We start from the raw sequence: 12,616 nt of genomic DNA, 5'->3' as shown, positions 1-12,616 counted from the left end.
TGTCATCCTTGTAGGTCTTTGGAGATCTCCCTAGTTCCCAGATCTCTTCTTGGACCTATAGTGGCTCCCTCTAATATGGTATTTCTCATCCTGCTCTCTCTCTTCTATTCTTCCCCCAACTCAATATTTTTGCTCCTCCATTTCCTCTCCTCTACTCCTCTTCTCCTGCTCTTATTGTGGCAGCTCCCTCTCCCCTACCCTCATGCTCCCAATTAGCTCAGGAGTTCATGCCACTTCCCATTCCTGGGGTCCATTTATCCCTTAGAGTCCTTCATGTTTCCTAGTTTCTTTGGTGAAGAGGATTATAGGCTGGTAATCCTTTGCTCTATGTCTAAAATTCATATATGAGTGAGTACATACCATGTTTGTCTTTTTGTGACTGGGTTACCTCACTCAGGATGGTTTCTTCTAGTTCTATCCATTTGCCTGCGAATTTCAAGATTCCATTGCTTTTTTCTGCTGAGTAGTACTCCATTGTATAAATGTACCACATTTTCTCTATCCATTCTTCAGTTGAGGGGCATCTAGGTTGCTTCCAGGTTCTGGCTATTACAAACAATGCTGCTATGAACATGGTTGAACATATGTCCTTGTTGTATGAACATGCACTATTTGGGTATATACCCAAGAGAGGAATGGCTGGATCTTGAGGTAGACTGATTCCCATTTTTCTGAGCAACCGCCATACTGATTTCCAGAGTGGTCTTACAAGTTCGCACTCCCACTAGCAATGGAGGAGTGTTCCTTTTTCTCCACATCCTCTCCAGCATAGATTGTCATTGCTATTTTTTATTTTAGCCATTCTGACAGGTGATGTTTTCCTTTTCTTATCTATTTTAAATTGAAAGGTTTTCTTTTCTTTTTTTCCTTTTATTAAACATTGATCTTTTTTCTCACATAATATATCCTGATTATAGTTTCCCCTCCCTGTAGTCCTCCCAGTTCATCCTCACCTCTCCTTCCCTCTGGATTCACTCCCTTTCTGTCTTTCATTAGAGAAGTACAGACTTCTAAGAGATAACAACCAAACATGACCAAATGAAATATAAGAATATGAAGCAAAAACTATTGTATCTAAGTTGGATCCGACAACTCAATAGGAGGGAAAGAGTCCCAAGAGCAGGCTCAAGAGTCAGAGACACTCATTCTGACACTCAGGAGCCAAATAGACATACTTAGCTAAAAGCTGTAATATATATGCAGAAGACCTGGTGTAGACCCATGTAGGTCTTGTTCATGCTGCTTAGTCTCAGTGAGCTTATAGTGCCTTGCTTAGTTGATTCAAAGGGCTTTGTGCTTCTGGTGTCCTCCTTACCCCCAGGCTCTTACAGTCTTTCCACCTTCTCTTCATTGGGACTCCCTGACCTCTGAGTGGAGGTGGGGGGGAGCGATTTAAAGGATACCTCCCATTTAAACTCTCAGTCTATGAAATGTTTGACTGTTGTCATATGTTCCCATCTGCTGCCCGAGGAAATTGGATAAGGTACTGATCTATGAGTACAGAATATAGTTATGAGTCATTTTATTGATTTTTTTTTTTATTTTTAGACCAGTAATATTTGGTTTTACCTTAGGTCTCTGAGCTACCTAGACTCCGGTTCTTAGTTACCTATATAGTGTTGGGAATGGGTTCCTTCTATGGACTGGGCCTTAAGTCAAACCAGACATTGTTTGGCTACTCCACAAGCACTGTGTCACATTGCCCTAGCATATTTTGCAGACAGGATAGGTTGTAGGTTAAAGGCTTTATGGCTGGGTTTTATTTTTTTATTAAAAAAATATACAATATATTTTGATCATGTTTTTCCCTTTCCCAACTCTTCCCAGATCACCCCATCCAAATTTATATTCATTCCCTCTCTCTCAAAACAACAGAAACTAAAAACAAAACAAATAAGCAAAGGACCAATAAGACAAAATATGCCAAAATGAAACTAAAAGTCCACAAAAATATAACCAGGTTCATTTTGTGATGTACATATGCTGAACATGGGGCCTGCAGGGAGTGTGGTTGCTGTAAACAGTGACACACCATTGGAGAAAACTGATTTTTTTCTTTGCCAGCAGGTGTCATTTGTTGTCTCGAACTGCAGGACGTCAACCTGGGGCAAGAGAGTCAGGGATAGGGAATGGGGACAAGAGACAGAAAGAACAACCATAAGACAAGATTCTGATCAAGTGGCAAACTTTACTTTTTTCTGAGGCTAGCTTATATAGTCAGGATATGAGGAGGGGCAGAATGGGTTGTTTTGTGCTCCAGGTGTTAGTATAGGCAGGATATAAGGAAGCCACAAAGAGGCTGTTTGGCAGGGTAAAGAGTTCATGAGTAAGAGGTCCAGGAAAGGTTGCTTAGGTGACTGAGCCTGTGGGTGGAGGACTGGGTCAGGTTGTTTCTTTTCTTGAGCTGAGGTTCTAAGGAGCTGCTATGTGAAGGTTAACTATGTGGCCTGCCAAGCATGGCCTAGGATCTCATGTCAAGCCCTGAAATTTGGCTCCCAACAATTTGTGAAATAACTTCTTGGTTAGGGGTGGGACCTTATGTCCACTTCTCCCCTCTCAGCTCTAGAACCCCGTCTGGCTTCAACCTGTACAGGCTGTTACAGTTTCTGTGAATCCAAAAGGTATCAGTCCTGTTGAATCTGGAAGTCACTGTTTCCTTGGAGTCCTCCATCACCCCTGGTCTTACAATATTCCTGCATGTTCTTTCACATAAATCTCTAAGCGTTTGGGAAGGTGGGTGTTGACAAAGGTATCCCATTTAAGGCTAAGTGCTCCAAAGTTCCTCACTCTCTGCACTTTGTCCAGTTGTGGGTCTCTGTTTTTATTCCCACCTACTGCAAAAAAAAAAAATGTTATCTGGTGAGGTACTGGTCCATGGATGCAGGAGTATGTCATTAGGAGTCATTTTATTGCCATGTTCTTTTTATTTTGAGACAGACTCTCACTATGTAACCCTGAGTGACCTAGAACTTGCTACATAGAAAAGACTGCTCTCAAACTTACTGTCTCCTAAGTGCTGGAATTACAGGTGTGAACCTCTATGCTCAGTGAGGGTCGTTTTCAGTAAAGATAAAAGTTAATCAATCCAAAGAGAAGCATAAATGGAAAATACTACAGCTGTTTGGAGGTGAGTTGCCAAGCAAAGGGAGCTCTTGGACTAGAGTTCACATTATGTTTTAGATCACAGGCTACCCCTGTGGTGTGGGTATACCCCATTGTGAATTGCTCATGAATAGTTGAATTCACAAATACAACTTTGGAGAACTGAATTGTACCATTACTCCCCAAAAGCCTGTTTCAGTATTTAATACTGAGTTTTAATTATGTTTTGTATGACAATATTACATTCACTGAAATTAGTATGTGGTAGTACTAGCATTTTACAAATTATTAGAATCATGTTTATCCCCAGGAAAATTAAAAATACATCTCATTTTACGTGTCATTATCTAGACTACTTATATTCATCCTTTAAAATTTCAATCTATGCAATTATTTATAGCCTCAAGAGATAGTTAAGCTGTAATTGTCAGCTTTTCTGCTAAGGTACCCAGGCTTCAGGACCTTAACAGATAACATTGTAAATCTGCCATTGTTTATCCTCATAAAAAAAATCATAAAGGATCACTAGGCAGTGGGCATAATTCTCAATTTCTGCTTGACTTTTGGGGGCAATTTTTATTTCCACTGTATCGACCTCAGTTGTTATTTTAGACCCTATGGAAAATTAGTTCATCTTAAAAATTAACATTTAGCACAGTTCACATGCTATTCATTAAAGGATAAGCATTGTGTGTAGATCTTAACTGAATTAAACTTCTCACTATTGCAGCTTGCTTGCTTGCACCGTATTTAAGCCCCAGTGAAAAGCAGTCTCTGATGGAGGAAAACAAGCAACTTTTGATCTATTAAAAAGCAAAAATTACTGTTACATATTCCAGAAGTAATGAAAAAGGTTTTAAAATAGGATATTGGGTTAAAGAGCAATAGGGAAGGGCTACTATATCAAACAGGGTGGTTTGAAGACATTCTTTATCAAGATAACCTAGGATGGAGCCTTACTGAAATAAGTGCATGAACAGCTGAGATAATGGCCATTGAGATTTTCCAGAAACCAGGAGTAGCAAGACTCAAAAATGGGAGCCAAGTGTCTGCAAGGGGATGGCCATTCCTAAAACAGAATAAGAAAAAGAACCCAAGGTGAGGCCCCAGTGTGTCAGGGCTTTGAAGGACAGCTTTGAACAAAAAATGGTGTGATGTATTTCATGGTTGACAAGAATCATAAGCTGCACGTGAACAATAACCGAAGTCTGGAGCCAGAGTCTTCAAACATTTCAGATAATAACCAACTTGACCCTAGCAACAAATACCTTTTCCATCAATACCCAGTTCTTTCCCCTTGCTAGTGCATGCTCTGATTGGGCATGATAAGTTCTAGGTGTGATAGTTCTGTCAACTTGACACAATCTAAAGTCAACATGGAAGACAGTCTCAGTGAGGAATCATCTAGAACAGGCTTGCTGTGGGCATATCTATGTGAAATTGACTGGCTCCACTGTTAGAGGACCCATAGACTGTCTTGGACTCCTAGCTGGCACCCACATTTCAAAGGGTTTGGTTTGGTCTAATGCTGTTTCCCCAGCTTTATGACTAGGGTCTCCATTCTATCAGTAGGTCAGGTCCACTGTTTCCTCAGGTCTCTCCATCCCCGTCCTGGCTCCTTTGCTCAACCCTCCTCCCTCTCCACAACTGAATTCCAGTAGTATGGTTCAGTGTTTAACTGTGGCTGTCTGTTTTTGCTTCGAACAGCAACTGGATGAAGACTCTCCTTCCTCTCCCTGCCCCCGGGCTCCAATTTGGTCAGGGGTTCTTGTCCCCATCCCCTTCTTCGAGGGACTATGCAATCTTCTCTTGGAGTCCTCCTTGTTTACTAGTTTCTCTGGCAGTGTGAATTGTAGGCTGGTAATCCTTTACTCTATGTCTAAAATCCACACATGAGTGAGTACATGCCATGTTTATCTTTTTGTGATTGGGTTACCTCACTGAGGATGGTTTCTTCTAGTTCCATCCATTTGCCTTCGAATTTCAAGATTCCATTGTTTTTTTTTTTTTCTGCTGAGTAGTACTCCATTATGTAAATATACCACATTTTCTCTATCCATTCTTCAGTTGAGGGGCACCTAGGTTGTTTTCATATTCTGGCTATTACAAATAATGCTGCTATGAACATAGGTGAAATTGAATTGATGTAACCAGCTCTTTTCAGTTCTTACCACTTGACTTCCAGGCTGTGGCCTTGATGGACTGTGACCTGGAACTGTGGGCCACAGTGAACCCTTTCTCCTCTAAGTTGCTTTTTGTCAGAGTATTTTATCACAAGTGAACCTAGGACCCTTGGAATACTAACAAAAAGTTTTCTTGCCAGGTTAGTAATTGCCATCTCAGTGTCTTTTTACCATTACAGTGACTTGAACACAGAGATGCCAAAATTCTAGAATAACTTGGGACTTTTCTGGTGATTGGGTGAAGATAAGAACAATATTAAAAACTAGAATGGACTCCTGCCTCAACCTCTTGATGCCATCAGAGGTGGGGACAGATGATGCATATCTCACCATCCCTAGGACTGACAGGACTCACATGCAGACTTGCTTCCAGAAAAAAATACTGTAGGGTATGGGGAACCCCAGAGACCTCAATAGTTGATGGCTTCCTGTAGCAGCAGACTAACATATGTAAGAATACTTTTTATTATTATAAGAACCAGGAAGGAAATTTTAATACTAATCTCTGAGCCAAAACCAGGCCATGAGACTGTCACTGCCCAGAAATCTTTAAAGTGTTTTTTAGACATGTTAGTCAAGTAGTAAATTACAGAGAATGAAAAATGCTAGAACTGTAATATATGGTCCTTTCAGGCAGACCAAAGATTTGATACCAAGAATAGATTTAATCTTTTTTATCCCATAAATAATGGTGTTTGTAGATGATATAGAAGGATGGGGTTGATATCCAAAGCATAAAGATTAGGTAATGTAACAAAACCTTTAGTTTAAGATTCTGTCATCACAAATGTGTTTTGTTTTGAAAAATCTTATTTTGGAGATGATAATATTGTTTTACAGTGGGATTTTTGGCAGTTTTGCTATTAAATTTTTGAAAATAATAGATAAAATGCCACTGTAATTTTTACTACTTTGTAGTCATTAACTACAATGAATAAATGTTTGTTAAAACATGTGTGAGATATTAAGGTTTATGTTACTGTAAGGATATGTAAATTACATATGGGTATATATTTGCAAAGATGAATGCCAGTATGAATACAGATATAAATACAATGACACCCAATACTCAGACAGATATAGTACTAATATCAAAACAGCAACTGTTTTAAAACTCTTCTAAAGCATATTAATTTTCAGTTATAAGAACATTAGATTTTTAAGTGCAGATTTCCATTGTTTATTGAAGGAGAATAATTTACTACTTTCTATGAACACTATGGCCAGCAGGGCGTTTGCAAGTATTGTCTGACTTCCATATTACTGAAAATGAAGCCCTATCCTTCCACAAAGCTGCTGATAACATTCAAATTTGTCTCCCTCAGCCTGTTTTCCTACAATTACAGAATTGTCCTGTATCTTACCTCAAAATACATTGGAGTTTTTCTCCCTGTTTTATCTGCCTTGAAGAAGAATAAAAACTTTCTTGGGGTTTCTGTGGCTGTGTTAAAACACTGACCAAAAGCATCTTGGGAGGAAAGGATTTATTTCACCTTATAGCTTGTAGTCCATCATCCAGGGAAGTCAAGGCAGACACTTGAGAAAGGGATGCTGCTTACTGGTTTGATCTCCATGGCTTACTCAGCTTTTCTTATACAACCTGGGACTGCTTGCAGTGAGCTGGTCCCTCCCATATCAATCTAATTGAGAAAATACCCCAAAGGGCAATCCAATGGAGGCAGTTCCTCAATTGGGATTTTCTTTTCCCAAATGACTCTAGTTTGTATAAAACTGATGACAACTAAGCAGTACAAGAAAGTTTATTGCATTTTACTTTACATTAAAAGGGTCCCCCTGGCTTTCTCCGCCTGCTTTCTTATACAACTTAGGACCACATGCTGAAGGATGATAGCATCCACAGTAGCCTTGTCCCTTCCATATCAATCAGTAACCAAGAAAATGCTCTTATAGGCTTACCTACAGGCCAATCTTATGGAAGCATTTTCTCAACTGAGAGTTCTTCCAAAATGACCCAATTGATATAAAATTAACCAACAGAGAAAGTTTATAGGAGCAAAAGCAGAGCACAGCAAATAATATGATTGGCAAAAATGTTTTCAAATAGACTATTTAGTGAAGTCCTCATCTCCTTAACAACTCACTGAAACCATGTGAAGTGAGAAATATACTTAAAAGTCTCTGAATATAAAAATCAGAGGAAGGGAGGGAGAAAGGAACTGGAATCATCGTGTTTGTAATTCAAATATATAAAAAATAAAAAATTTAAAAAAAAGAAAAAAATCAGACCTGCTTTACCCTTCTAGTACTACCCTCACCTATGGATCATAGCCATATGGACTTGAAATCAGTATGCCAGGGCTTAGATCCAAAATTCAAATACTTAATCCACTCCTGAAAACCTTCATACCATCTACACAAAATTTGTTTTTATTCAATGGGACAAAAGTAACTAATATGCTTGTAAATCTAGTAAATGTAGATGATTTTGGAAATTTTCAGGATTTTATTTTAAAATGATGATAATCCAAGAGACATGCTGTTCATGTAGGCTTTTATTGTTGTTCTGTGAGAATGTATATTTCATTTATGAGAGGATAATTATGTTGAATATGTGAGTCTTTCAAAACTCCTTGTCACGTCTGCTCAGATAGAAATGTTTACATATATTTTCATAAAACTGGATTTTCATATTTATCTTTTTTGCCTTCTACCATTTATACCTAGAACTTTCAAGTGTATTTATGATTATAAAATTGTTGCTATCAAAATAATTTTTATAGACATGGTCTTCCTCTGTAGTCCACACTGGCCCAAACTTGCCTTAGTCCTCTTGCCTCGGCCTTCCATGTACTTTCTTTGTAGATGTGAGCCACTAGAGCTGGCTGACAATTCATCAGCAGGCTGATGTTCTCCATCAATTCCATTTTAGTTGGTTTTTCAAAAGTACTCAGTACTAAAAGGAAACATTTTTTTAATCTCCATATGTTAATTACATGTGTATTTATTTAGAAATAATAGAGATATAAAGGCATTAAAGCTTTATATACATATATGTGCATATATATTTTATATATGTGTGTGCACGTGTGTGTGTGTGTGTGTGTGTGTGTGTGTGTGTGTGTGTGTGTGTGTGTTGGCTTAATCTTTGAGAGTATTGGTTTTGTCCTCCATGTGCAAGCAATCTCACCTCACTTTTTGTTTTTGTTGTTGTTGTGAAAATGTTCAATTCAGATTCTACATGGTCAGCTATTATGAACGGAGTCACAGAATTGCAGTTGGAGCACGCCATGGCTCAGTGGCCCTGTATGACATCCGGACTGGAAAATGTCAGGTAAATAAATCATTGTGACTTCCTCTCCATGAAGTTATTGAAGGGAGTGAGAGACCAGCACTTCACCAGGTGACGGACTGAGCGGCTGGAACATTATAGATAATGTGCAAGAGATCAATAGTTTAATGAAGGACTCAGAATATAGTTCCCTACTGTCTTTATTCGAGGGGATTGGAGGCTGCCATGATGGGTTCTCAGTGGAGCTCAGAATGAGAAGGCACTTCTTATGATTGATTATACAATATATCTCTTCCTTTGTTCGGCATTGTCTGGTTCTCTTACTTCTGACATGTTTCCTAAAAGGAAAGTTTGATGCTACTTGTGATGACATGATGACTGAGTGAAAATTAATTCTAAGACAGTAATCTAGTGAGAGTTCATACAACAAATCACAATAGCATTTAATACAACTCTGCGAAATGGGTGCTCTGTTTTCATAATACTATACCATTTTCCTGACTTTTATACTACAGTTTATGATTTTATAACATTACATTGCTTATGAAATTTTTTTCTTGGCTTTGATCTTGTTTGCCTGGTTTTCAAAATATATCCAGTGGGTAGACAGGGCTACTGTGTCCCCATTTGGATATGAAAGTTGGTGTTTTAAATCACCCTTTTTCAGAGTCACACTATTAGCTGACAGCAAAGCCAGGGCTAAACTCTACCAAGGTCCTCATATCCCAGGATGTTTGATGTTCATTGAGAAAGTGCTGTGTCATACCTTTCCCTGTTTCAGAATAACATTTAATATTGCTGATTTCATACTGTACAGAGAAGATATAAGAAATCTGTAAGAGTGTCTAATAGTTTAGATTATCTCTTTGATGTAATAAGCTGTTAATCTAATGCCCCTCTTCAAAGTTTCTTTGGTAACCTGCCATGAAATAGTTGTGAGACATAATAACAAGGGCTAGGAGTAAAAGTTTCAGGTTTCAGATGAGTGTAGAGGATGCTCTGAGAGTGGACATTGTGCATAGAATATGGCCAAACTTGTTTAGCCTCTAACTGCTGTGTTTCCTCTTCAAGCCTACTCTGATACTATGTTGCTTCCCTCTTGGCTCTCAGTGAAGTCAATGAAAACACTCCGAAGGTTGCTTAAAGATTAAGTTTTGTGTTTTTATATGATTCTTTCAAAAAGGATTCTTCAAATAGTATTTCCAAATGCCTTTTTTTAAAAAAACCTTTATTTGTTTTGTGTGGGAGCAGAGGGCACAGCACACGTGTGGAGATCAGAGAAAAGCTGAGGGAGTCAATTCTCTCCTCCTACAAGGTGGCGAGAATCAAATGTAGGCTGTCAGACTTGGCAGCTAGAGCCTTTACCCCTTGAGCCATATGCCAGACCCCAGAATATCTTCTAAGAACTTTCTTATTCAAAGATTGGCAGTTTTTAAAAATTGTAGCATTTCTTTTATTACTGCTATACTATTAGAATCTTTTTTGAACAAAGTTATTTTAAAATTCGTAGTAGACCTTTTTCAAACAGTTTTAGGTTTGAGGCAAAATTGAATGGAATATATAGATGCTTGCTGTATATCCACTGCACTTGCTATGTATCCACTTACACAGTGCATGACCTCCCTCCTAGCCATCTACTTCACCAGAGTGGTACCCTGGCATTGTAGGGAAAACCAGACTTTCCTCAGAGGTTTCATAGTGGCAGCTCCTGAAACAAATTGTCAGTAGATGCAAGAGGCCACACTTGCATACTTATTACCACGAACACAAATGTCAAAGCTGTATGAAACATGAAACTCACAGTCAGGCCAGATGACTGGGGCTACTTTATCTTCCTTCATAGTAGAGAAGGTAGTAGGAGGCTGAATACAGACAGTATTCTTCTGGACTCTGGGTGTAGTATTGATGCTCACTGATCCTTCTGTTACATAGGTTAGGTCTTCCTTAGGGAGTGAGACTATAAACTTTGAAGGCCATGTGTTCACTGATGGACCTGATGTTTGGGTAGATGACGGGACTTAAAGGAAATCGCCCTTCTCTGCAATGTTTGATCTACATCCAAAGCAGAATATGGGGAGATCTTTTCTAAGCCCCAATAATTATAACTGATAAACCTATACTTGACCTTTTCAAACAGTCAGTAGTTCACATTGGGGTCCTTTCCTGCTGCTCCATATTGACAGATTTGAACAAATGCACCATGGAATATTTCTGCCACTATTGTGACATACAGAGGAGTTTCACTGCCCTAAAAATCATCATCTCTATAACTTTTCAGGCATATTTTATCATTTTCAGTAACTGTTCCTGTCTGTACATTGCTAAGTCATAAGTGTGTGCATCTGGTTGCCCGAATATTTGAAACTATTTCCCACACATGTATATGAGCAGTACTTTCTCCACAGAGACACTTGTTTCTCAAACTGACCATCAGACTATAGAAACTGTGGGCCCCAAAGAAATAGGGATTCCCCCAGGAATCTCATGCTTGGAGAAAGAAAGAAGAACTTCTCCCCTGGAAAGAGACTGTCCTGTAGGCAGTTCTAACAACTTGTCAGACAATGATGGGTGGGGCCACACCTTGATGTGCTTATGCTTGGTCCTCTGAACTCTAATCTCACTTCAGGACCTCCAAGGGACTTGAAGGTTCTCTGGGTCTCTTTGTACCTTTTCCCAGTGTGGCCACATTGCATAAATGTCCTTTCTCTGGTTTCCACAATTAATTTGGCTGTTTTTATTGGCATTAAGAATTGGTGGCTGAACCTGACCCCAAGTTCAACATTTCTATGAATTACAGCATGACTTTTTAACACATAAGTTCTCATTGAAAATGAAACTTCACACTTGGCCTGATTTTCTTCTAACTTGTTTGGTGTGGTGAGAGATAGAGACAGAGAGAAGGAAACACACATGGAAGTCAGAAGACTTGTTTTCAAGAGTTGGCTCTTTCCTTCCACCATGTTTTGAAGCAATCTCTTATTGTTCCTATTGCTATACCACACATTATCTGGCTGTTGAGATCCTAGCCCTTTCTCTTCTCTCCACCTCCTATGTTTCTATGTGAGTGCTGAGATTCCAGAGGCCCATTACTTCACCTGGCTCTTAATGTGAGTTCTGGGGATCAAACTCAGGGTCAACAGGCTTTCATGGTAAGCATTTTTACCCACTGAATCATCCCTGGCTGCACAGTTGGCTTGTTTTGCTTCCTGTGTTTGTCATCTCAGATAATAGACTATTTATTCATCAATGTATAATTTATCATTTTTTCTGTTTATTTTTTAAATTAAAATAGCTTATCACTGTGCTAGACAGCATATTACATGCAAGAAATCACAAAATAAATGAGTATGTCCATCAGAGAACAACTGGTGGCAAAGATGAACATACCATCTGACTAAAGCACTGGGATCAGTGTTTGAGGAGGGGAGCCCACAGACCATGGAGGAATACTACCCTACCCTACATTTATGCAGGAATCTTAGGAGAACTCTGGAAAGGCTGCCTTAGAGAGAAGATGTCTGAACAGACAGCTCTGAACATTGAGGACTCAGGCAAAGAAGGAGAGTGAGAGAGACAATATTCCAGGCAGAAGATGTGACATGTACGAAACTCAGAAGTTTAGGGTACACAGTGAACACTTACTTATCAGAAATCTTACATGTGCTGTCCTGCAGACCTGAAAGTGGCCCATGTTATAGCAGTGCTGATTTGGCCATTGCACCAGGAGTTACACAAGTGACAAGCATGATTCCAATGCACAAGAGGAGACACATCTTATCTGTGACTTACTAAATGCTTACTCAGCATAGCTTTGTTAATGAGTTGTATAATGCTAGCTAAGTTCCAAGGAGATAGCTGAATACTGACATTTTCCATTAACTAAAATAGTATTTATAAGGAAAGGGGGCTTGGTGAACTCGCCAAGTGTTTTTGGTGTATGATTTAAAGTGTTTTATGAAAATAAGCCCTTGTGAGTTTTCTAAAATACACATTATGGCAAAGCACTCTGAAGTAGTGGACATGAAAAGCAAGCTAATATTCACGTCTGAACAGACATGCTGGCTGGCACACCTATAAGGAT

General features: G+C 39.0%; 1 protein-coding gene across 3 annotated transcripts in view; it reads left to right on the top strand.

Annotated features, from left to right (window-relative positions):
- The window catches only part of Wdr7 (WD repeat domain 7), a 267,663-nt gene that overhangs the window by 212,025 nt on the left and 43,022 nt on the right, over nucleotides 1-12,616 (top strand). For all 3 annotated transcript variants that reach the window (XM_027402761.1, XM_027402760.2, XM_035440121.1), the window contains one exon: nucleotides 8,478-8,577. In XM_027402761.1, the coding sequence (XP_027258562.1) occupies nucleotides 8,478-8,577 (100 nt within the window). The remainder of the gene's footprint in view (nucleotides 1-8,477; nucleotides 8,578-12,616) is intronic.

The sequence above is a fragment of the Cricetulus griseus genome, chromosome 2 (assembly GCF_003668045.3).
Source record: "Cricetulus griseus strain 17A/GY chromosome 2, alternate assembly CriGri-PICRH-1.0, whole genome shotgun sequence".
In the NCBI taxonomy this organism is placed as follows: domain Eukaryota; kingdom Metazoa; phylum Chordata; class Mammalia; order Rodentia; family Cricetidae; genus Cricetulus; species Cricetulus griseus.
Note: the sequence above shows the minus strand (reverse complement) of the source record. Positions and strands in the feature narration are given on the sequence as shown.